We start from the raw sequence: 24,672 nt of genomic DNA, 5'->3' as shown, positions 1-24,672 counted from the left end.
TATTCTTTTTAAAAAGAACATGCTGCTTTGAGACGGAATATTCTCTTTGGCTACCATATATTTATTTTTATAAATCGCATATTTTCACTGTACTTCAAGCGAATATATTTATGCTAGGTACCTTAGATTTACGTTTGCAACAATATTAACCCTTTCGATTCCAATGGGCCGATATATCGGCCATGGGGATTTAAGGTAAAAGAAGACCTACAGATATTTCGGCCTTACTATAGTATTTTAATAGAACGGGTATAGTTGAGTAGTTGGTAATTTTGCAATGTTAGGGTCGAAAGGGTTAATTATTTGTTTTTTTATAAATTCTATTGATGATTTTGTAAAAGCTTCAGTTAATGCCGAAAACGCAAGAAAATATATAGAAAAAACGTTTATTTTTATGCTATAAATACTTCTAACAATTAAACACTATCAAGCTTAAACAAATATTTTATTCATTGCATTTTACAATTAAATGCGTTTTTAAGTTCTCAAAATTGAAACTTCTGCGGTTGTCTGCTAAAACGGTCTTATACTGGGAAAAAACTCATTCCACGTCGCATGAGACTACTGGGGCATATTTCAAGCTGGCCATTTCTTCGGCACTTAAAACTTTTAAATGATCTATGTCATCCAAATTTCCTTCATTTTCAAAAACCTTCCCACTAATAAGTGCATCGAGACGTTTTAAAGTAGCAAAACCTTTGTTCTTTGAAATGACATTATTCAGCTTTTTACGAAATTCGGAGTCATCCATCTCATCAAGTGTCATTTCGACCTCTCTAATTAATTCAATAGATTTTGAAAGACTCAGCCCTTTAGTCTCCAACTTTGCAATATTTTTTGTTAAAATGGAAAAACTGTTGGCGATAAAGCCGAGATCAAATGGCAGTGATTCCTCATCCAACAGTTTTTTGGACTCCAATATACTTTGGGCCTCTGTTGAATCTAGAGACATTATGACAGGAGTAATTTTGGGCAAATGTTTGGCGTAATAATGCGCTGCATCTAACCACGTACCCCATCTTGTTACAATGGGACTCGGTGGAAGGGGCACTCCTGGGGCTAGTTCCCTGAACTTTTCGATCCGATTGGGTGCTTTTAAAAATATACTTTTTACAGTTGAAATCAGTTTATTTACTTTTGGGTGCGCCTGCCTGACTAATTCCGCAACCCTGTGCAAGCCATGGGCCAAACAAGTAACGTGCACCATTTTCGGGTATAAAACCTGAAGAGCATTCATAGCTTTGGACATATATGCAGCTGCATCAGTGGTTACAAGGAGCACATTATTATAAAAGACTTGCTGCGGCCACAAAAACTGCAACGAATCATTAAAAAAAGCAGCAATTGTAGAATGATTAATTTTTGGCAGACATGCAATATTTCCCAAATAGCACTTGCTGCGTTCCTCTTATACCCCAAGAATGCCAAACACAAAGCAAGCAATAAAACGCTGCTCTACATCAGTGGTTTCATCAATCAAGACCCACAGTTTCATTCCAGCAGCTTTTTCTCTGAGTGACTTCACTTTTGCTTCGTACACTTCACTAATGTAATATTTTCTTAGTGTAGTCCGATTTGGAATATTTCTATGTGTGTACCTATGAAGAAAGTCTTTGAACACATTATTGCTCAGTTTATGAAACGGAATATCCGCTGCAATCAACGCTTTGCATAAGTCAGCGTTGAACAAATTATTCGTAATGGCTCCTAAATCAGTTGCTGCAGTAGGAACTTCGCCTAACGTTGCCGTGTAGGTCTTTTTTGCCAGATGTGCGTTGGTTTTTAAATGCTGCTTTATTAAAGATTTTTTACAACTTTTGATCTGTAAAAATAAAAATCAATTATTTAATGGTAATATATACATTTAAAGGAAGGGTGGAAAAAGTTATTTGAAGCCAATTAACATTTATTAATTAACGTAAAAAGTAGATAAAATAAATTGTAAATTTCAATGTTCAATCAAAGTTTAATACAGCTAGATTTACCGTTATAGAATTTCAAAAACAAAACTACTATAACAACGCCAATCTATTAGTCAACTATATTGCAAATTCTATGTATTAAAGTTTGTTCCTACCTGGATATTGCAGTATTTGCAGGTTAAGCAATTGCCAGTTAACTGGTAATCTTCAAATTCATCGACATATCTTGCCATCCGTTCAGCAGGAGTGCTAATTATTTTCGGCATTTTTTGTTTAGTTTTTTTAGATCTTGTAAATTCGTCCTGGGTACTAACACGCTTTGAGTATCTACAAGGATGAGATGTCTGTACATATTTATATATATGCCTATAATATCACTCTTTTTCAACAGACCAAATTTTAGACCCTTTTTTTATGTAAATTCACATCTGTTAGGGTTATACCACGTTTAATTCATCTAAAAAAATGAATAAATTAAAAACTCTTATCCAAATATTTTCTTTCAGCATATTTTTGGCAAAACAAAACTTATTCCATAAATATTTTGCATATTCTTTTTTAAAAAGCATATTCTTTTTTTAAGGAATATGCTTTTTATCAAAAGAATATTCTCTAACCCAATATATGTAAAGAATTGTTTTTTATTAAAGAATATTCTTGAGATTGCCCTACTCATTAATGTATATACTGTTTATATACTGTGAACAATTGAACACTCTATGGAACTTAAATATTTTATTTATTGCATTTTATGATTAAATTAGTCTTTAAATTATCAAAATTAAAGCTTCTTTGGTTGTCCGCTAAAATAGCCTTATAATGAAAAAAAAAAACTCGTTCCAATCGTAGATTACTGGACCATATTTAAACCTGGCTATTTTTTCGATACAAATTGTAGTTACAATCCTTTGGACACTACGGGGCCGATATATCAGCCCTGGAGACCTAGGGCAAAAAGGATACGCGGATATTTCGTCCCTAATATAATCCTCTAATAGAATGGCTCTCATTAGGAACCAAAGGTTATTGTAAATTCACAACTACGAAGGTTTTACCATGTTTAATTTAATTTATATAAAAAAGAAAACTTCGTAAAATTAAGACTCGTATGCAAATATTTATTTCAACATATTTTCGGCACAACTTATTCCATAAATATTTTGCATATTCTTTTAAGAGAATATAGGCTTTTTGTTAAAGGAATATTTAAAAAAAAAAAGAATATGCTTTTTGTTAAAAGAATATTCTCTAATGAAATATATGCAAAGAATATTCTTTTGTAAAAGAATATGCTTGTCACAGCCCTACTTATGATTAAACCTTTTTTTTTTCTTTATTATTGCTATAAGTTACAAGTCTTACATAGATAATTGCAGCAAAGATCACTTGGTGCATACAGTTTCACCATTGTTATTCTTTAATATAGGGAAGACAAAAGATCTTAGTATGGACCTGAAACTAAATTAACTTTCACAAGTCTTGAAATAGTGCTTTACAGTACTATTCCAAAATAGCTATTCCCAAGAAATACAGTATTCAACATGTCACAACAGAATTTGCTGAAAAATGTCACGAGAATTGCAGAAATACTATTGAAAAAATTTTCTATCAATCTAAGAGTTATTTTTGAAAGACTTCTCAGAAAAGTTTGTATATGATGCCTGTAAATTAATTCCTCTTTATCACTTGCACAATATATCGTTTGAATATCTGGTTCCATGGAAATGAAATGCTATTAGTTCTATAGAAACCAATTATGATGGACTTCTCTACAAATCAGGTCATTTGTATGCATATTTTGCAAAAACATTTGAGAAAAATTTTTTTTTAGGACAAGTACTAGGTTTTTTTTTTTTTGTTATATCAACCCTTTTATGTCAAATACAGTAATTTGGGGAAAAGATCTATGCATTAAATTCTTTATATGTTCAAATATAGATTCATAGTGTTTGGTTTAGTTGTTTTGTATAGAAAAATTGCAACTTTTTTTTTTATTTATTTTTTTTTTTTACTTAGCAGAATATGTGAATTTTATAAAGGGAAAATTACTATGGAATAATGTAAAAAAAAAAAAAAAAAAAAAAAAAGAAGCTTTTTTGACATTATGATGTACAGAAGATTTGACACAAGTGAGCCTTTCCTCCCAAGGACCACAGTGCTAATATTAAAACAGAGGCAATAAAAAAATCTGAAGACTATCAGTATTCTAGATTTAAATCTATAACTATCAGTGCAAACGTTTTACATAGGTTTGTGATTTATTTTTCAGCAAAATGATTTTAAATCTGATTGTGACTTCAGAAAAAGACGGTTACAATTCTGACTTGAATTTTATTGAAAATCTATGCCACAAATTAAAAATTCCGATAAATCAGTCACAATAAAATAAATATTCAGAAATTCTAATGACTAATCATTGAAGAGAATTATAGAAAAATCTAAAAAAATTAGAAAATAATTACAGCAATTTATAAAGATGAGTGGCCATTGACTAATGTCATTGTAAAAATTGTTCAGAATTTATGTGTGTAGCAACTGAACTTGAATACCCTTGTACTATATATGCTAAAAAACTAAATGAATTCAATCATTAGAACTTTGGGGATATATATATATATATATATATATATATATATATATATATATATATCCTATTAGACATGCTTAAAAAGTGGGGCATAGTTTTCTATGATCTTGAAATGGTTATGACAGAAAAGGCAAAAATTTCATGTCTACATTAGTTAGTGTAGAGAATGAAGACGTCTAGCTTTCAAAGCTTTATTTCATTAATTGATCTACAACGGTTGTGAGGCTGCCATTTATACTGGCAGAACAGGGAAGGTAGTAATATTTTGATCATACAGGTTAGTATTTTTTCTAGAAGATTAAGAGAGGGGAAAAAATGTAGCAAACACAAGAAATGTCAAATGACAAACACAAGGGTATCAAAAGTCTCCAAGAGATATGGTTAAAAAAAAAAAAAAAAAAAAAAAGTGTGGGTAGGGGGTAGGCATACTCTTTCATACCCTCATCCTCAACAGTAAAGTTGTCTTTCTGTTCAGATGTAGATTTATCCAGTTGAGAAAATCCTGCAGGAGTTGAGACATCTAAACAAAATGATGATTAGATTAAATAAAAAATCCAATTCAATTTCTCAGATTATCAGAATAAAAAAATGTTTTAGAATGTTTTTGAATTTGTATTTAATGTTTATCATTTCATAATCTGATTAAAGTCCAGATAAAATAGAATTATAAATTATTAAGATACTTTCAATAAGTTTTTTTTCCATTTTAAATACTCTACTAGCAGCCACATGCTATTAAAGTTCTATATAAAAGGAGCCATTTCTTAATCGTTCCAATAAGATAATATCAAGAAAAGGGCCTTACTAATTATAAAGAAACCAACATCTTTACATATGCAATACTGTCGACTTCTGATGAAGGATATGTTATCCAAAATAAAAAAATTTATAAGTCGAAAATAATTGCATCTTATGTAGTTCTAAAGAGATTTCGTATCTTACAATTTAAAATTCTTAAAATATGCTTAAAAAAAAACAAAAAAAACTGATTTTAAATATAATTACAAAACTTTAAAAGAAAATTTTAGAGTCATGAAATTAGATTTGGTATTTGTTTACAATCAAACTCATTAAAAAAAGTTAAAAACAAAAAGTCTTATTTTTAAATTAACATAATTTTATGTTTTAGAAATTTGAGATAAGGATTGATAATTTATATTACATGGATTATTTGGAGTACTGTTCTCATCATGGACATTATTCTTGCAAGAATCCATGGATGAAAAGTAGTAATGCGCATCAACCAAAAAACACTTTGGATATTTAAAAATTTCAGGGTAGTTCTACTAAAGTAATCATATTTTAAAAACTAAAACGTTAAGACTTCAAAATACCACCACTTTGTTTGGAAATGAATATATTTTCACATGCTTTAATAAACAATAATCTGCCTTTTGGGAAAGTAATGATAAAAATGTTAATGCTATGAAACGGCTATTTTATGTCAGATTTTTTTATCCCTCAGTATCATTCCGCTGAGGAATATAGTCATAAAATTTGGAAAACAATCAGAAAAAAAAAAAAAAATTTCACTTATTGTCGGGGTACGAAATAAACTAGTCCATTCGTTTTTGGGTTTTTTTTTTTTGCCGTCTTTAAAATAAAAGACTAACATGATGTGTCTTGAACATTTTAAAAATATTTTTTGTACCCCAACGTATGTTCTTATTAATTTTTATGCATTAAAATGATAATTTTATGTTAATTTCTCTTTTGGTATGGGCGTTTTTAATGATGCTCCCCCTACTAAAATGTTAACTCGTTTTCAAAAGTAAACAATGTAACTAGTAATGCTTATACTCATGAAGCAGCAGCCGTTTAGTTTAAAGCAACGAGTTTTATGAATTACATTTATTTTGAAAAACAAAATTTGTTTAAAATTAATGCAGATTATAATTCTTTTATAGAATTTCCTTCAAGAAATATTGGTTTTCAAATATACTTAATTTTCGAGCTTTAATTGTAGGAATAAATATCTTTTATAACTTGAATAAGAAACTAAATAAGATTCTATATTTTTTAGCTGATTACGTGGGAATAAAAAAAAAAATGACAAAAATAATTTAAGATTTAAAGTCAAGACCGGATCATTTTTGCATTTCTTGCCCTTTTTGATATTTTTCAATTTTTGAAAAAAATTTGTGTGTATATATAATATATATATAAATTGCGCTATTACTAAATATAGGTCCGAGTGACAAATCCACCTCATAAGAGTGCTTCTCTTGTATCTGTCGTACCATTAATCTTAAATCTGAGTGACAAGCCCCACTCTGAAAAAAGAAAAAAAATCTCGGGTGTGTATTACTATACACATATTCGAAAAAGTTGTCAAAAATATATAACAAATAAATGTTATCAAAGGCAAGATAAGTTACTATTCTACCTAACTGGATAATTTTTAGCGTTTTTATTTAATATAACATTTATTCAGCTCAAAAAATAGTGTTTACTGATGTATTTGAAAATTACAAATGGCGCCCGACTGTTGAACACGATAAGTTTGGAAAAATGAGTTAAAACTAAAAATTATACAAAATACTGTTAAAAACCCACCGAATATATGTCAGCCTATGTCACCGTAACATATATTGAGTGAGATTCTAACAGTATTTTATCTAGTCTTATTTTTAACTTTTTTTTTTTTTTTTTTTTTTTTTTTTTTTTTTTTTTTTTACATGGGTGCATACAGTTTCACCATTGTTATTCTTTAGCATAGGGAAGACAAAAGATCTTAGTATGGACCTGAAACTAAATTAACTTTCACAAGTCTTGAAATAGTGCTTTACAGTACTATTCCAAAATAGTTAGCTATTCCCAAGAAATACAGTATTCAACAACATGCCACAACAGAATTTGCTGAAAAATGTTATGAAAATTGCAGAAATACTATTGAAAAAATTTATCTAAATCTAAGAGTTATTTTTGAAAGACTTCTCAGAAAAGTTTTGATATGATGCCTGTAAATTAATTCCTCTTTATCACTTGCACAATATATCGTTTGAATATCTGGTTCCATGGAAATGAAATACTATGAGTTCTATAGAAACCAATTATGATGGACTTCGACAAATCAGGTCATTTGTATGCATATTTTGCAAAAACATTTTGGAAATTTTTTTTTTTTTTTTTTAGGAACAAGTACTAATTTTTTTTTTTGTTATATCAACCCTTTTATGTCAAATACAGTAATTTGAGGAAAAGACCTATGCATTAAATTCTTTATATGTTCAAATATAGATTCATAGGGTTTGGTTTAGTTGTTTTGTATAGAAAAATTGCAACTTTATTTATTTTTTTTTTTTTTTTTACTTAGCAGAATATGTGAGTATGGTTACAATTCTGACTTGAATTTTATTGAAAATCTATACCACAAATTAAAAATTTGGATAAATCAGTCACAATAAAATAAATATTCAGAAATTCTAATGACTAATCATTGAAGAGAATTATAAAAAAATCTAAAAAAATTAGAAAATAATTACAGCAATTTATAAAGATGAGTGGCCATTGACTAATGTCATTGTAAAAATTGTTCAGAATTTATGTGTGTAGCAACTGAACTTGAATACCCTTGTACTATATATGCTAAAAAACTAAATGAATTCAATCATTAGAACTTTGGGGACATATATATATATATATATATATATATATATATATATATATATATATATATTACAGTATCGGCCATAATATAAGGAACGGAAAAAAATTTACAATTATTCATGTATATTTAAAAAATTAGTGCATGGATTTTTCTGAAATACTCAGAATAAACAAATAGAACCAATGTGTATAAACTAGTACCAAAAAAAAAAAAAAAAATTACGATTCAATATTGAGAAATATTTTAGTTTATAATTATATCTGTGGATTTATCCTGGCCAAAAGTTAAGGAACGAAATAGAAAATTTATTTTTAAGACACTAAACTTTACATAAAAATAGCTAGTTTTTATATTGGAACTGCTGATAAGCACAAGAAAGAAAAATGGCGTCAACGATTCGCAAAACTGTCTCTCCAAGAAAAAAAATTAATTTTAGACAATTACAAAGAAAAGAAATCAATTTCAACAATTTCTAATATCGTTCGCTCAATATAGGCCACTCAAGGATAAGGGTTAATAGGCATACATTAGTCATTGTGATTTTAGCATAGTAAACAGTGAGAATTTTGTAACTTGGATTACTTAGGGGGACGATTCAATTAGAACTTGTTCACATTGGACTTTTTCTTTTTTTTTTTTTTTTTTTTCATAGGTATCAACACATTACCAAGGCCAAGAGGCCACTCAAGGATAAGGGTTAAAGAGTGTACAGTAGAAATTGGACAATATAATAATCATTAGTAATGAAAATTTGTTAAATTTGATAACTTATATGGAACGGCTCATCAAGAACTTATTTACGTTAGACTTGAAGACAACAATATTGTAGTCAGCCGGAAAGCAGGAAAACGGAAGACAATTCCACAGGCGTGCAGTTCTAATAAAAAAGCTTTGTTCATGGAATCTACGTTTAGGTTTAGGCACAGATAAAGAGTGGGGGGAATTATTGATAGTGTTTACAGCTAGACGAGTGTTTCTTGTGAAAGTTTGGCGAGGGGGGACCATAGATTGAAGCTCAGTAGCACACTTTCCATGAAAATAACGATACATCAGAGACAAACTCGCAACATCTCTTCTGTGAGATAGAGGTTACAAGGAAGAGAAAAGGACATCTCCTACGAGGCTACGAAGTCTATTTTGAACTCTATCAAGGCAGGACAAGTCCTTTCTAGCAGCTCCTGCCCAGATGTGGTAACAGTATTCCATCCTTGGACATACCTGGCTCTTATATAAATAGAGAATTGCATCAGCAGTGAGATATATACTGGATCGATAGAAAGATCCCACCATTTTTCCAGCGGCCTTGGCAACAGATTTGATGCACGTGTTCCATTTAAGATCAGGAGTAATGGTCAAGCCCAGAAGCTTGTCAAAACTTGAGGCCTCCTGAAGACGAGAGCCATTCATTTCAATTGATGCCAGATGTGGATCAGAATGTTGATGATGTAAAGAGAGAAGCTTGGTTTTAGATGCATTAAAAGTAACCAGCCACTCCTTTCCCCATTGTACTACATGCTCAAGATCAGAGGAGAGAGAATTGGAGAGAACTTGGTCGTTTACTGTCTTAGATGTGCTACCATAAATGGTAGTGTCGTCAGCATAAATGTCTAATTTTTTTAAGTTTTCCCAAACTTCCGTATTCATCAGGGAGTCAGGCGCCATTTTTAATTTTCCAATACATTAATAAATACCGTTTTTCAAGCTGAATAAACGTTACATTAAATAAAAACACTAAAAAATTATCCAGTTAGGTAGAAAAGTAACTTATCTTGCCTTTGATAACATTTGTTATATATTTGGTTTTTGACAATTTTTTGAATTATGTGTATAGTAATACAAACCCAAAATCTCCTTTAATCCTACCACTAACCCTATGTCTGAATGGCACTCACTTCAAAATAAAAATCCTTCCCTAACCATAGGTCCAAGTGGCAAGCCCTTCACATCATACAAACCATTAGAAACACAAAGTTAAAAATTTTTTTAAAAAACACTGAATTCGTCTTTGTCTCAAATTAACGGTCCTAAAACGTTAAAATGGTCTGGAAAATGGATCATTTTACACTAAATTTATGTGAAACTAATCCCTCACTCTAAAATAATTGTTTTTTGTTCTTTTTTTCTTTCTAAGTTTTCAGGGTGTTCACATGTAATTGCTCCTAGCCCTACCACTAACCCGAAGTCAGAGTGTCAAGCCTCCGCCTTATGCAAAGACCTTAAAACCACACTGTCTATAAAATAAAACTTACAAGATTATTTCCCCATAGAATAAACATGCTTAACTGCCCTAAAATCTTATCATGGGCGTGAAATTTCATTTATATATAGTTTAATTTCTTCCAAGTTTTTCAGCATATTCATATGTAATTGCCTAAAAAAGGAAGAACCATATATTTTGGGGAGGCAATTGCTCATCTACAATACCAAAGAAATACTGCAATATATTAATTTGTAATAGTCCTAGTATTAAATTTCAGTTTTTCATACATAAAATACATTACAATTCAACTTTGAGTTGTAACTTTTTTTTTAATGGATACATGGAATTTTTATAGTATTGCAACATATTTATGTGCATTTACTGCAGATTACTTGGAAACCATTAATTTCAGGAGATTTTCAGCGTCATATTCTGATTTCTTGCACAAAAGTACACTCCATGCCAAATTTCATCGATTAATCTTGTTATAATAAAATATAGCATCTTTACTGAAAAAGTGGTGTAAAAATATGACAAAACATATGGTCTTAAGAGAGGAAAAATATCCAAATGTGTGAGCAAAAAAAATATTCAATTTTTTCATGTCTATTGCTGCTAATAATAATAATGCCAAGTAATAAGTGATTATCTTCTGAAAATTGGAAGTTTAATTGTCAGTACAAGTAATGCTAAAAATACAATTACAAATTACTTAAGATTTCTATTTAGTCATGGCTAACTGAACAAGAGAAAACTACCTCCATAGATTAAATAAAGGATTTTGTTCCAAATTCTGTACAGATTCCAGAATTCAACAAACCACACTTGAAAAGGTCAGAGATTACATAAATGAGACATGAGAATAATATTTAAGATGTGAACAGTAGTCTGAATAATCCAAACAATCAATTTTACTTATTAAAAGTATATATGGATGTTAAAATCTGTTTCTCTATTATAAATATGGCAGCACAAAAATGCAACTATATTTGGTGTTTAGGTGCACAAATCATTGAAAATAAAGTCCAGGAAGCACCAAGACATAAAAATAGTAACCACGTTATGCTCTCATAGTTTAATAGAGAAACAATCTGATGAAAGCCACAATAGTATCATGCTGGATCAAATTTAAAAAAGTTATAAAAATGCATAAAAATTGTAAAAGTTTATTATTTTAGGGATATTATTCCAAAAACCAAGATATATAAAAAATTTTTCTCATGACAGTGATTGTAAAGATTGTAATCATAGGTCAATATCAATTTAAGGAGTGTGCTAAAAATGCTGCTCAGCAATATTTTCAAATTGCTCACAAAATCATGTTCAATGTTTTTTGTTTGTTTCTTTTAACAATTTAAAACAAATTCACCGGTTATTTCTTTACACTAACTTTGAAGTTAATTTCAAGATGGTTCCATTTGTTTACAGGCTGGTAGGAGATATTTTCAAAATGGCCATTCTATGCAAAATAATGCATTTTGGTCAGATTAAGGAATAATTTTTTTTTTTTTTTTTTTTTTTCAGAACAAATTTGTGGAGAAATGAAATTACCAATTCTGGGAGAGTAAAAAATTTTTAGAGATTTATTTTTACATTTACTTATAACCATAATGCATCACTCAGTATAGAATGGTCATCTTGGATATATCTCCAACCAGCTTTATAAACCAATAGCTATTCTGAAAGACTCAGGTTACCATACAGAAATAACCATGGTAAATCTGTTGATAAATGTTTCTAGTAAAAAAACAAAAAAAAACGTGATTTTGGAATAGTGCCAAGCAGCAATATTTAGGATTTCCTTAAAGTTAATATTAACCCAGGAAAAAGCAATAACAGTTTGCAAGGCAAGTTTACCCACTTTAGCATGTAAGTTTATATTCAGATGCAATATGGGGTACTTGTGCACTACAATTGGATATACAAAAAAATTCATTTTAAGTAAAAAAAATAAAAACACTACAGTATTTCCTCACTATTTGCAAGAGTTAAATTCTTTATACACCTCGAATATTAAATACAGTTTTAGAATAACTATATATGAGATTACAAAGTGCTTCTCAAAAACATTTGGACTCATACAGTCATAATGTAGCAATATGCATCTCGAGAAAAATTTACAGTTGAGTATTAAAACAGTAGACCTCTTTTTATTTGCCCATCTTGACATGGTCGCTGTCTGGTGTGCATATATCCTTCAAACTAATGTTTGTGCCCCCTCCCTTGAAATCCTTCAAACCTTACTGGCGAACAAAGTCTCCAGTTTTCACTTAACTTTTGTGATTTCATTTCAAATTAAAAATAGATCAATAATAGTGCGGTTTTTGTAAAAAAAAACAAAAAGTTTTAGCAGATCTATTCATTTTTGTATATATATTTTTTTTTAAATTTCAACATGACACAATTACATAAGCATTTTTACTTGAAATACATTTTAAAAATTTAGATATCCAATTATAATGTACTAGCAGTGTTTTATTTCAATCCAAATTATTGTCTTTTTTATTCAAAAATTGAGTTGAAAAAGATTGAAATTTACTAGTCACGAATTTGCCTTTACAAAACTGAGTCTTGCTGGTTATAACTATAGCTTTAAGACCAAGATTAATGACTAGTAAAATCTTAAATCTGTTTAAAAAGAAAAAAAAAATCTGGTAAAAATGAAAATTTTAACAGAAAAATTTTCTTAAACTTTTCATATACATGGAACAAAAATTTTGAGATCAAATGAAAATCAATGTTAATTAAAATCAAATCGGGATAAAAGTGATTAAAAAAAAAAAAAAAAAAAAAAAAAGGAGCCACACAGGGTTTGATAAGGACATTGCTCATACCATCATCTTCAGATGTAAAGTCTGCAAATAGTTCCTCAGTTTTGGCTTTATCTTTTTGAGAACGTCCTGAAGGAGGTGAAGACAATTAGGAAAACAATGTATCTATGCCATGGAGTCAGTCAACCATTATAAAAGCTTACATCATGATTTAAGTATTTAAGATATACAATCAAGAGTCAATTAAAAAAATGGTACAAATCAATAATACACATATAACAAAGTTGTGAAATTTTAAAAGTTGGACCTCAATAGCATTTAAGCTGACAGATCAGATTTTCATTTTTTATTGTTGTACAACGTTATTGGTACTACAATAATGTACTTTGCTACAATTTACTTAAAAATGATGTCGTGCCACCAGGACAACTAATATGGAAACATAAAAATGAAATCACCAAGGGGAATAACTCATTCTTTTAATTGAATATAAATAAAGTTTTTCCTCCCCTTACAACTAAAATTTCACCTTTTCCGTACAAGTTTAAAATGTGCAAAGAAATAAAAATTTGAAAAATAAAATGACTTCTCTGCATTCTGGATAATTGTATTTAGAGCGTCGCCTAGGCAGAGGATTGAACCTTCAACTTCCTGAAGATTGTCATTTAGAACTGAATTTTGCCAAATATCTTATCTACTAGACAACAGGTCCTTGCAATCTGGATAAAGTATTTGCACGATGTAGTAAAGTACTTGGTAAAATTCAGTTGTAAGTTACACTCTTCTGGAGGTTGAAGGCTCAATCTTCAATACTCAAAATACAATTGTGAATTACTCCAAACTTCTACCCAATCATAGCTGACAAAGCAAGACTATACTATAGCCATGGATTAAATAAGAGGATTCATTTGAAATTCTGTGTAAATTCCCAAGTTTGACAAGCTATACCTAAAGAAGGTTAGAGGTTACATCGACTGAAACGTTGTGAAAATAGCACTCGAGATGAGAACAGAATTCAAACGATGTCAAAAATTCAGGAAGAGGGTAGTAACTAATTTACTTTTATCAATAGCAATTTAGTTAAATCTTACTGTAAAAAAAAAAAAAAAAAACCCTAATCGAGATAAAACTTACAGACTAAAAAGTTGACCTTATTTAAATAAAAATAATTTGAAAAAAAAAAATGGGAGTAAATTTTACAAAACAGTATAAAAAAATCATCTGTATGCCAATAGATCAATTTCTGTTGTAGTCACAAAAATTAAGGGGAATATTTTTGTGCCTATTAAAAAGGTGAATAAAATTTTCTTATTTTTATTATCAGTTATCAAGATTAAAATCTCCACCCCACTTGTTTGCTCATCAAAATAAGTTTGTATACATGATTATTGAAGAGAACCAGATACATGTACATCCATTTTTGTTATACAATTTAAAACATGACAGATGTAAAAAATAAATTAATATTTTATTTTTATAACAGAGTTTAACCTTTGTTGGACAGATTAAAGACAACTAAAGGAATGCACATTCTTTGAAATTTAGAATGTAAGCAGCACACGATTTCAAGTTTTATTTAGATTATTGTTCTCGTCTTGAATATTATTCTCATGACATTTCACTGATTTCTAAAAGGTATGTCTTGTCGAAATCTGAACTTATACAGGATTTTGAACGGAAACTTCCTTTTATCCATGACTAGCGAGGGGTACCCGGCGTTGCCCGGGTGTTTGGAGGTGTGTGTGGAAACTCCGTGAGGGGGGGGGGGTAAAAAAAAAAAAAAAAGTATGAGGATCAAACCTGAACCCTTGAGGCAAAGTTGTAAATTAAAATGTGAAGAAAAAAAAAAAAAAAAAAAAAAAAAAGTGCGACGTTAACCATTGCCCCACCGCGACATGCTAACGGAAACACGTTTGAATTTATTTAATTACTTGGATTTAGCAGATGCCCGTTTTAATGAGTTAATGAGGTCAAGTTGGACTGCGGGATTTCATTTAATGCTGAACGCTATTTTTCCCTCCGCAAGATGTTATAGGAAAAAGACTAACCCACATGCGGTGAGCTACAAATGTTGAATATTTATCTTCCCGAAATTGAGCAAATTAAATAGACAGGCGAGCTTCGTTATTAACTGAGATATTATGATTTATATGTGACATAAAAGTTTTAAAAAGTTGTGAAGCGAGCGACCACTTCTCTGAAAAAAGCCTTTTGTCGACACAAAGATAAAGCGAACACACATACATTTTCGCTTTTATATATATAAATGACAGCTTGCTTTTGCTCTGTCAGCCATAACTGGGTAGAAAGTTTTAAGTAATTGTATTCTCAGTACCATCCATACTGATAACTGAACCATGAGAGACATTTAAAAATGATTTGGCACTTATCCATTGTGCTACAGATTCACAAATGAAGGTCTCCGTTCAAAATTGCAAGAATAAGATATAGGATTAGAACAATAGTTTGAATAATCTAAATTATCAAGTCTCATCTCAAAAATTCCAAAATACAATCGTAATACTTATCTCTTAAAATTAACTGCATTCTTTTTTTATTTAATTCTAAGTGTTTTGAGCAAATGTTACCAAAGGCAAGATAAATCCGTCTTCCATCTACAAGGTTTTTGTGTGTTAACTTATCTGCAAGTGCTCTAGTTCAATACAAAATTACTGTCAACTGTTTAAGAAAAAAAAATTACAAAATAGTATCATAACAAAAATATATAGTTCAGTTAAGATTACATTTTTGTACAATTGGTAACAGCTGTTAGCAGTGATCCTTAGGCACCTCCAAAATTCACCAGAGAATTACCCTTCCCCATATGTAACACAATGTCACTTTATTAGAATTAATATTATCAATAACTTTTGTACCATTTAAAAGGACAAAATAAACTAGAAATAATTTTAAAAAAAAAAAAAAAAAAAAAAAAATGTATTGTATGAAAATAATGAAATTGTGAGACGAAAATCTTGTTTATATAATTAACGTTTTAAAATAACATTCACATGTAGAAGTCATTCCGAATGTGAAAACCTACCCATGTTTAAATCTAGAAAGAAAGAAAATGGTCAGATTTTCATGAAATTTTCAATACATATCCATTTTAGAATGGAATTACATATAAAATGCAGTTTCCGTAAAATATATGAGGGGGAAATATATTTTTAGTGCATGCCCTCCCCTATTTATTTTCGAAATTCAAACAATATATTTAAAATCGATCAAAATTTCTATTTATGAAATATAAGAGTTCAAATAAGTAAAAAATATTTTTTTAAAGTTTAAATACACGTATTGAACAAAAACTTACCTTGCAGTTGCAATTATAAAATTGATATAAATTTATTATTTTTTAAATAGTTTTTTCTAATCAATATATACTATTATCAGTTGAATTACCAAGAAAAAGAAATTTCTTAAAAATTTTTAAAAGATTAAAATTTCATTATTTAAAAATGTTCTGTTACATACATTTTTTATTGTTTAATTTTTTTTTTTATTAAATATTATAATATAAACATGACTTTTACCAGCTATTTTATTGCCAGATTAAAAGCGAATGAAAAATATTACAAATATTTTTTTAGACCACTACCATATCTAGTTTGTATCTTTTTACTGATTAAAAGTATGGAAACCTGTAATTAACCAAATGAACAGTTTAGTAAAACCATATTTCATATACAAATGTTTATATTATTAATTGTTAAACTGTAAATCTTAAAATCTAACAAAATTATAACAAAGATTTATTAATTGCAGTTTGAAAAACAAAGGTTTAAAAAAAAAAAAATCATTAAGTAGCTTCTGCTTTTCCCTACTTTGTACAGTTAACATAAGTTTGGCATCACGGAATCATGCACTCCATTCTTGAAATATTATCAAGACTATGTGATCATCTAATGTAAGCTAATTTTTTGCTCTAAGTTAGAGCTGACTTTGCTTTAAAATAAGTTAAAAAAAAAAAAAACTTATCCAAATAGGTAAAAGTAACTTATTTTACCTTTAGTAACATTTGTTGCAAATGTTTTTTTCAGCCATTTTGATTTTATTGGCTCTTGTTAAAAATTCTGAATACTTCATTTAAATGTACATTTTTTTTTTTTTTTTTTTAACATTCAAAACAATTTGAATTTTTTTCAATTTTAGTTTGATTTTTATGCCAATACGTTTAGCATGTAATAATTAAAAAGCAATTAAGCTACTGCATATAGTCTTTCTGAGAAAATTACATAGATCAGGAAACTATGATTATCGAAAATTATGAACTGGATTTATCATCTTAAAAAAAAAAAAAAAAAAAAAAAAGGCAATTCTATTTTCTGGAGATTTTTTTTTTTTAACTTAAAAATAAGTTGCTTTTGGAATTAATTTAAATTTCATCTTGAGTAAAAATAATTTTTTTCTTATTTTGTGATATTGAAGTTAAAAAAAGGCACTTGTCCAATACAATTTTTTGGGGGAGGGGGGAGTGCAGTTGGGACATACCGGACTGAATTGAAAAAAAAAAAAAAAAAAAAAAAAAAAAAAAACAACAATCTTTTCAGAACAAAACCAGAATTTTGACATTTTTAATGCATTTTTTTTTTTTTTTTTTTTTTTTTTTTTACCGTGAAAGTGCACTGGATGACCACCCCGAAGATGGTCAATGTGCACTGGTTGTCCAACCTGCAAAGGATGTTTATTTGAAAAGCAGTTCTTACCATGGGGAGGTTGGTGTTTATTCCAAAAGACATTTTCTTATTTTCAACCTCCCCATAATCAACAAGATATGTCTTCGGGTGGTCCCCCAGTGCACTATCACTTTAAATAAATGTAGGAAACTAACACAAAATAATTTTTTTTTTTTTTTTAAACAAGTGAATATACATTATATGCTTGTAAATTTGAGAAAACTTGAAAGTAGAGAATAGTTAAAAAACACCCTCCCCATGTTAAGACTGACTTTCTAAATGTTATTTCAGCATGGTAAAAGTTTTAAAATGATTTAATATTTTATTTTATAATTTAAAATTAAAAACATTACCAATAAAAATGAAATTTTGGGTACTTATGTATTTTTGGTGCCATGCTGAAATGATAACGTTATTTTTAAAAAGTGAGGAGGTGAAGGTGTTTTGTAACTATTCTGTACTTCCACCTTACAATTAAAAATAGGTATTGTGAAACTTTAAACTGGAAAGAAAAAATAAATAAACTATATAAAAATAGTGCAGTACCATCTGCCACCGTATGCATCTGAGAACAATATCTACTGTAAAATTAAACAAAAATTTGGTGCTTATGCATTTTTGGTACCACGCTACTTTTAAATATTTTTTCAGGTTAAATTAAAGTTTCACAATATCTTCTTTTTTTTTTTTGTGCTAATGCAGAGAGTGATCTACGCTATTTTTTTTAAATCGTATTTCCACGTTTAATTATTTTTTTTTTTTTATTATTATTCAATTGTAAGGTTAAAGTACAGAATAGGTACAAAACACCCGCCCCATGTTAAGAATGGCTTTTTAAATAATGTTATTTCAGCACGGATCACTCTTTGCATAAGTACCCTTTTTTTTTTTTTTCTTTTTTTTTTAAATTGTAAGGTGGAAGCACAATAGTTACAAAAGGGTTTGTATTACTGTACGCAGATTCGAAAAAGTTGTCAAAACACAAATATATAACAAATAAATGTTATCAAAGGCAAGATAAGTTACTTTTCTACCAAACTGGATATAATTTGTGTTTTTATTCAATGTAATATGTTTATTCGGTGCCCGGAAAACTTGTCCCCCCCTTTTACTAGGTAGGAAAACTGGTCCCTTGTTGAATAAATATCAATTGAAAACACATTTTATTACCGTTCTTGAAGGAGATATTGTTTTTAAAAGAGACTATGCACCCCCCCCATAATATTTTTAAAAATTATTTTTTAACTCTTGCTTAAAAAAATAAACTTGATCACGGAGTCAAGATACGACAAACGAAACCAAATATTTATTAAAAAAATACTAGTTTTAACACTGTGTCATTATGAAGCAAAAATAAAGAAAGAAAACACTTATTATCAAAGAAAGCAATTATTTTATTTAGAAGAATTAATTCAGTTTAAATAATTCTTGTGTTATTACAAAAAAAAGAAAACACGGTCTTATATAACTTTGGTACCGCGCTGAATGTTATTTCGAAAGCCATTCTTAACATCAGGAGGGGAAGGTATCATTTAAAAGTCATTTCGCGGGGGGGGGGGGACACTACTTAAAAATATACAAATTTATTTTCTTTTGGAGGTGGGGGAGGCTCGTTTTAAAACTATATCTATCTCAGTATTTTCTTTAATTTTCGGACATTTTTTGTTAAAAATTATTGGGTTTGTAGTACTGTACACATAGATTCGAAAAAGTTGTCAAAAAACAAATATATAACAAATAAATGTTATCAAAGGCAAGATAAGTTACTTTTCTACCTAACTGGATATATTTTTTGTGTTTTTATTCAATGTAACATATTTATTCAGCTCGAAAAACACAGTGTTTACCGATGTATTCGAAAATTCAAGATGGCGTCTTATTCTCTCTTTAACACGGTTAGTGTGGGAAAAGATGTTATAAATAAAAAACCGGATAAAATACTGTTAAAAACTCACTCAATATATGTTACCGTGACATAGATTGATTCGGCAGGTTTTTAATAGTATTTTGTATAGTTTTTTTTATTTATAACGCCTTTTTTCATACTTACGGTGTTAAAGAGGGTGTGAGACGCCATCTTGAATTTTCGAATACATCGGTAAACACTGTATGTTTTTCGAGCTGAATAAATATGTTACATTGAATAAAAACACAAAAAATATATCCAGTTAGGTAGAATAGTAACTTATCTTGCCTTTGATAACATTTATTTGTTATATATTTGTTTTTTGACAACTTTTTCGAATCTATGTGTACAGTAATACAAACCCAAATTATTTACTAAATAATGTCGAGTGCGACATTACTTGTTATTTCTTTTTAACTAAATAAAGTCTTTAAAATAAGTTTAAACACCAAAAACTTCAAACCTAGGTAGAAAACGAAAACTTAGAAAAATCAATTTATTTTTTTTAAAACAATAAACATGTACAAATATTATGGGATGTGCATAGCATTCACTGCAGTGCATACATACCTAAAAATATACAAATTTATTTTCTTTGGGGTGGGTGGGGCTCGTTTTAAAACTATATCTACCTTGATATTTTCTTTAATTTTCTATTTCTGAGCAATTATCCTCCTAAGACATGATCCTCTTATGTCGGACATTTTGTTCATAAGTAACACTCGACATTACTTTTTTTTTTTTTTTTTAAACTAAATAAACTCTTTAAAATAAGTTGAAAGACCAAAAACTTTCAAAGCTAGGTAGAAAACTAGGTATTATTATACAAACACCGTGACAGCGTTAGGGTTAGGATTAGGGTTAGGGTTAGGGTTAGGTTTAGGGTTAGGGTTAGGGGTTAGGGTTAGGTTTAGGGTTAGGGTTAATTCGCTGTCACGGTGTTTGTATAGTTTTACCGAAAACTAAAACTTAGAAAAATTAATTTAATTTTTTTAAAACAACAGTAAACAAGTAAAAATATTTTTTGAAAATATTATGGGATGCGTATTCTCTTTTAAAGACAATCTTCTTCAAGAACGGTCATAAAATGTGTTTTCAATCGATATTTATTTAATAAGGGACCAGTTTTCCTACCTAGCAAAAGGGGACGAGTTCTCCTAAATTCGTTTATTCAGCTCGAAAGGCGTTACCGATGTATTGGAAAATTCAAAATGGCGCTCGACTCTCTTTAACACACTAAGTTTGGGAAAAGGTGTTATAAATAATAAACTAGACAAAATACTGTCAGAAATTCGCTCAATATATGTTACCGTGACATAACTCGACATATATTCGGTGGTTTTTTAATAGTATTTTGTCTAGTTTATTATTTGTAACACCTTTTCCCAAACTTACCGTGTTAAATAGAGAGTCGAGCGCCATTTTGAATTTTCCAATACATCGGTAAACACTACGCTTTTCCAGCTGAATAAACATGTTACATTGAATAAAAACACAATATATTCAGTTTGGTAGAAAAGTAACTTATCTTGCCTTTGATAACATTTATTTGTTATATATTTGTTTTTTGACAACTGATCCGCACTATTTTTTAAATCGTATTTCCAAGTTTAAAGTTTTATTATATGCTTTATTCAATTGTAAGGTGGAAGTATAGAATAGGTACAAAACACCCTCCCCATGTTAAGAACGGCTTTTAAAATAACGTTATTTACGTCCGGATCACTCTCTGCACTAGTGCACTAGTACCAGAATAGTTACAAAACACCTTCCCCATGTTAAGAATGGCTTTTTAAATAACATTATTTCAGCACGGATCACTAAGTGCCCTAGTACCAAAAGAAAATATTTAATCATTTTAAAACTTCATTTTGCATTATTTGTTAAACAACGTGGTTAATTTAAATTAAATTTTAACATGATGATCACATTTTCAATAATTATGTTATCATATTTTACCTATTTAAAGTTTGTGAAACATGTATAAAAAAAAAAAAAAAAAACCCGAAAAACAGCTACCGGTGTTGACCTTTAAGTGTCCCTTTTAATGATTACCTGGTTTGAGGATATTTGTACAACTAAACAGCAAATCTGCCCAAATTACTACGGGAGTTTCGTTTTTCGATTCGAAAGCCGGGTCTCATCTTGTGTTGTCATCTTAGACTTAAATTCGGTACCGGATTTTCCCGAAGTAATATCGGCAGCTAGGGGGGGGGGGGTTATCTGTAGAAGCGCATAAATACACAAACACACACATGATATAACGAAATAGTACTTCCAGAAACTGGTGAAGGATTTCGGATATATTTTGTAAACGGTTAACCCAATTAAAAAATGAATAAATTTCACTCGGCTCATTGGTTGATGAGGGGGTAGGTTGCTAGGATTCACAATTCTAAACGGCATACAACTTAATTAACCCCAGAGGAGAGAGGTTCAAATTTTGATAAACCTATAGAAAGTTCAGCCATTTAACGATTTGTAATATCGTTTCGGCCATCTGAAAAGCGAAATGCGTAATATTTCCAACAAACCTCTGCGCCCCTTTTTCGTTTTCAAAGCAATCGTCGTCGCCATGATTGATCCGAATGGGCGACCAGACAATGCGCCTTTCAAATAATGAATAAAAGGACTATCACCCATAATTTTAAATTTAAAGACCCAGCATTCTGGACAATAAATCCAGAGAATATTTATAGACAATGTTTTGTAATGGTTCATCATATTACAAGTGTTATCCATAATACGCATGTAAAAAATATCATATTTGAGGGAGCATTCATTGTTTTATAATATTAAAGGAAGAAGAAGACAGGAATAGTATTTCAATGTATATATAGTTTGTAACATTAGTTTATTACGTATTCTAATCTAAACTATATTTATATAGTTTTACATTAATTTAGATACCTAAAATTTAAATAGTTTCATTATTTGTCGCTAAACTAGTCTAACAGCTAAGATTCAAACAATGAAGCCTCCCTAGCAAAGTGTAATAAATGTGATTGCAAGTTTCTTACATCAAACGTTGGCATTTTTTTTTCTTTCTTTCTTTCTTTGCACCCATTGTAAAGATCGTGTAAGTTTATTTTATGTTTTGTTTAATTAAAACGACAAAAATCGAACTTAACAGTAAATGCATTATACTTTTCTTTGGAATAAATAACTAATTAATCTAATACATGGGTAAAAAAAAGAAAAAATCAAACTTTTAAAAGGAAGAAAACGTCAATAAAATATATTGTCGTCTGCTTTAACCATTTTTTTTTTTTTTTTTTTTTTGGTATTTTATATAAAGTTTTCATTCTCTTAAAAAAAAAAAACAAAAAAAAAAACAAGATTACTTGTTTTCCATTTTAAACTATACCTAGACCTAGAAATAAAACTTTTGAAGTTTCAAAATATTTCTCACTTGTGTTTAATTTATTTTAGAAGGGGTGAGGGAGGCGCCCGCCCGGCTTTGCCCGGTCATGAAATACGCTTAAATATATTTTAATTCATGTAGATTTCGTATTTATTATTCCTATTTACAATGCCTACCCACGGGCCAGAATTAAACACCAGGGTCATTTTTTAACGTGGAGAAAAGGAACAAAAATTAAAATTGTTTCAGTTGTGAAGGATTTCTCCTCCAAGGAGAACAATAAATTGAAGTAAGCAAATACTCTATTGAATATTATATTGTATCTAATACATAGTACTGATTCCAACAGATTTTTTTTTAATGACTTGGTGCCATCAGCTTCAATCAAAACCAAAACAGTTAACACTCCAGCTGCGTTCCCTACCGTTTAAGCTATTGACAGATAGATAAGAAAGATTTAAAATTAAACCACTTCAATCTGTGAATGAATTTGTGCATGAGCAAAAGTAATAGAAACATGTCGACAAGTAAAAATTAACATTTTGCGTTTCAACTTGCCGGCATATTTCTGCATACATTATTCATCCATCCAAACAAAGATTTTATTTGTTATAAACCATCCTTGGTGTATGATTACTATTTCCTATTAATTTCAGTGTTATGTGACCAGTAGTTTAAGAGTTTATAGATTAAATATGTTCGCACAAACAAGCAAACATGCATACAAACATACATACATCTACTATTTTATTTATATAGATTTGATTTAAAACAAGAAGTCGTCCAGCTACTACCACAGCAAAGAAATTTCCTCTCTGTACCAAAAACCAAATGGAAGTTCCATGAACAAAGTTTCTAGAAAAATCCATTGGTAGAACAAGATACCACGAGTCTACTTCCCAATCGCCTATAGCAAATCTAATGTAAACAAATACTTGTTGAGCCGTTTTCTTGGATAATCAATTCATTTTAAGTAAACTTCTGTCCATTCTACACATTGTTTTTGGTCCTGTCATGGTAATCATCATCTAAATGATAATCTCTTAAATCCTTATCCTTAAGTGGTGACCCTGGGGTCTTAACAAATGGTAAATCATCTGTAGCAGTCACATGCCAAGTTTTCACTGGTTGTTGACGCATCAGGCACAGCTGTAGGTGCAGTGTTGCAACAGCAGCACCAACAACCTCTTGCATACTTTTCGAGACAGCTGAAACCAGCAGAATAACGTTACAGCACATTTGGCCGTGAACTCCTAGCAATGTACCTCGCAGTGAAACACTTCCAACATTCACCCGAGGGCCATCAATTTGTGATCTACACTAATCACCGTCCGCTTACATACACACTGCATTGTAAGCCGGACAAATATTCTCCTCGCGAAACGTGCCACTTGGATTTTGTTTTGCAATTTACCAGCAATATCCGACATATCTCAGGTGAGCAGAATGCAGTGGCAGACGCTTTATCCCGCCTTCCAATTAATTCTCTGTCCTCACCTTTGGATATCGACTTAGAGCAGATGGCCTTGGACCAGCCAAGTTTGGAGACTTTGGATCCATCATCACCTGAATTTGCAACTTGCAAATTCGCATACCTGCCCGTGTCTACCTCGGACACGCAGGTCATTTGTGA

The 24,672-nt window shown here is 29.8% G+C and overlaps 1 protein-coding gene across 4 annotated transcripts in view; it reads right to left on the bottom strand.

Annotated features, from left to right (window-relative positions):
• LOC145265636 (ER membrane protein complex subunit 6-like) overlaps nucleotides 1-22,358 on the bottom strand; it is a 40,315-nt gene extending 17,957 nt beyond the window's left edge. The window contains exons 1-2 of one of the 4 annotated variants that reach the window (XM_080121818.1): nucleotides 22,210-22,317; nucleotides 4,949-5,029 (exon numbers count right to left, since the gene is read on the bottom strand). In XM_080121818.1, the coding sequence (XP_079977944.1) occupies nucleotides 4,949-5,029; nucleotides 22,210-22,252 (124 nt within the window). In that variant the 5' untranslated portion in view covers nucleotides 22,253-22,317. Of the gene's footprint in view, nucleotides 1-4,948; nucleotides 5,030-22,209 lie in introns of all 4 variants that reach the window. The other 3 variants (XM_080121784.1, XM_080121727.1, XM_080121819.1) reach the window with 3 other exon arrangements.
• Nucleotides 22,359-24,672: the final 2,314 nt, after the last annotated feature.

The sequence above is a fragment of the Euprymna scolopes genome, chromosome 1, assembly GCF_053919585.1.
Source record: "Euprymna scolopes isolate OS-2025 chromosome 1, ASM5391958v1, whole genome shotgun sequence".
NCBI classification, from domain to species: Eukaryota; Metazoa; Mollusca; class Cephalopoda; order Sepiida; family Sepiolidae; genus Euprymna; species Euprymna scolopes.
The sequence above is the reverse complement of the archived record's forward strand: the minus strand, read 5'-3'. Positions and strand labels throughout refer to the sequence as shown.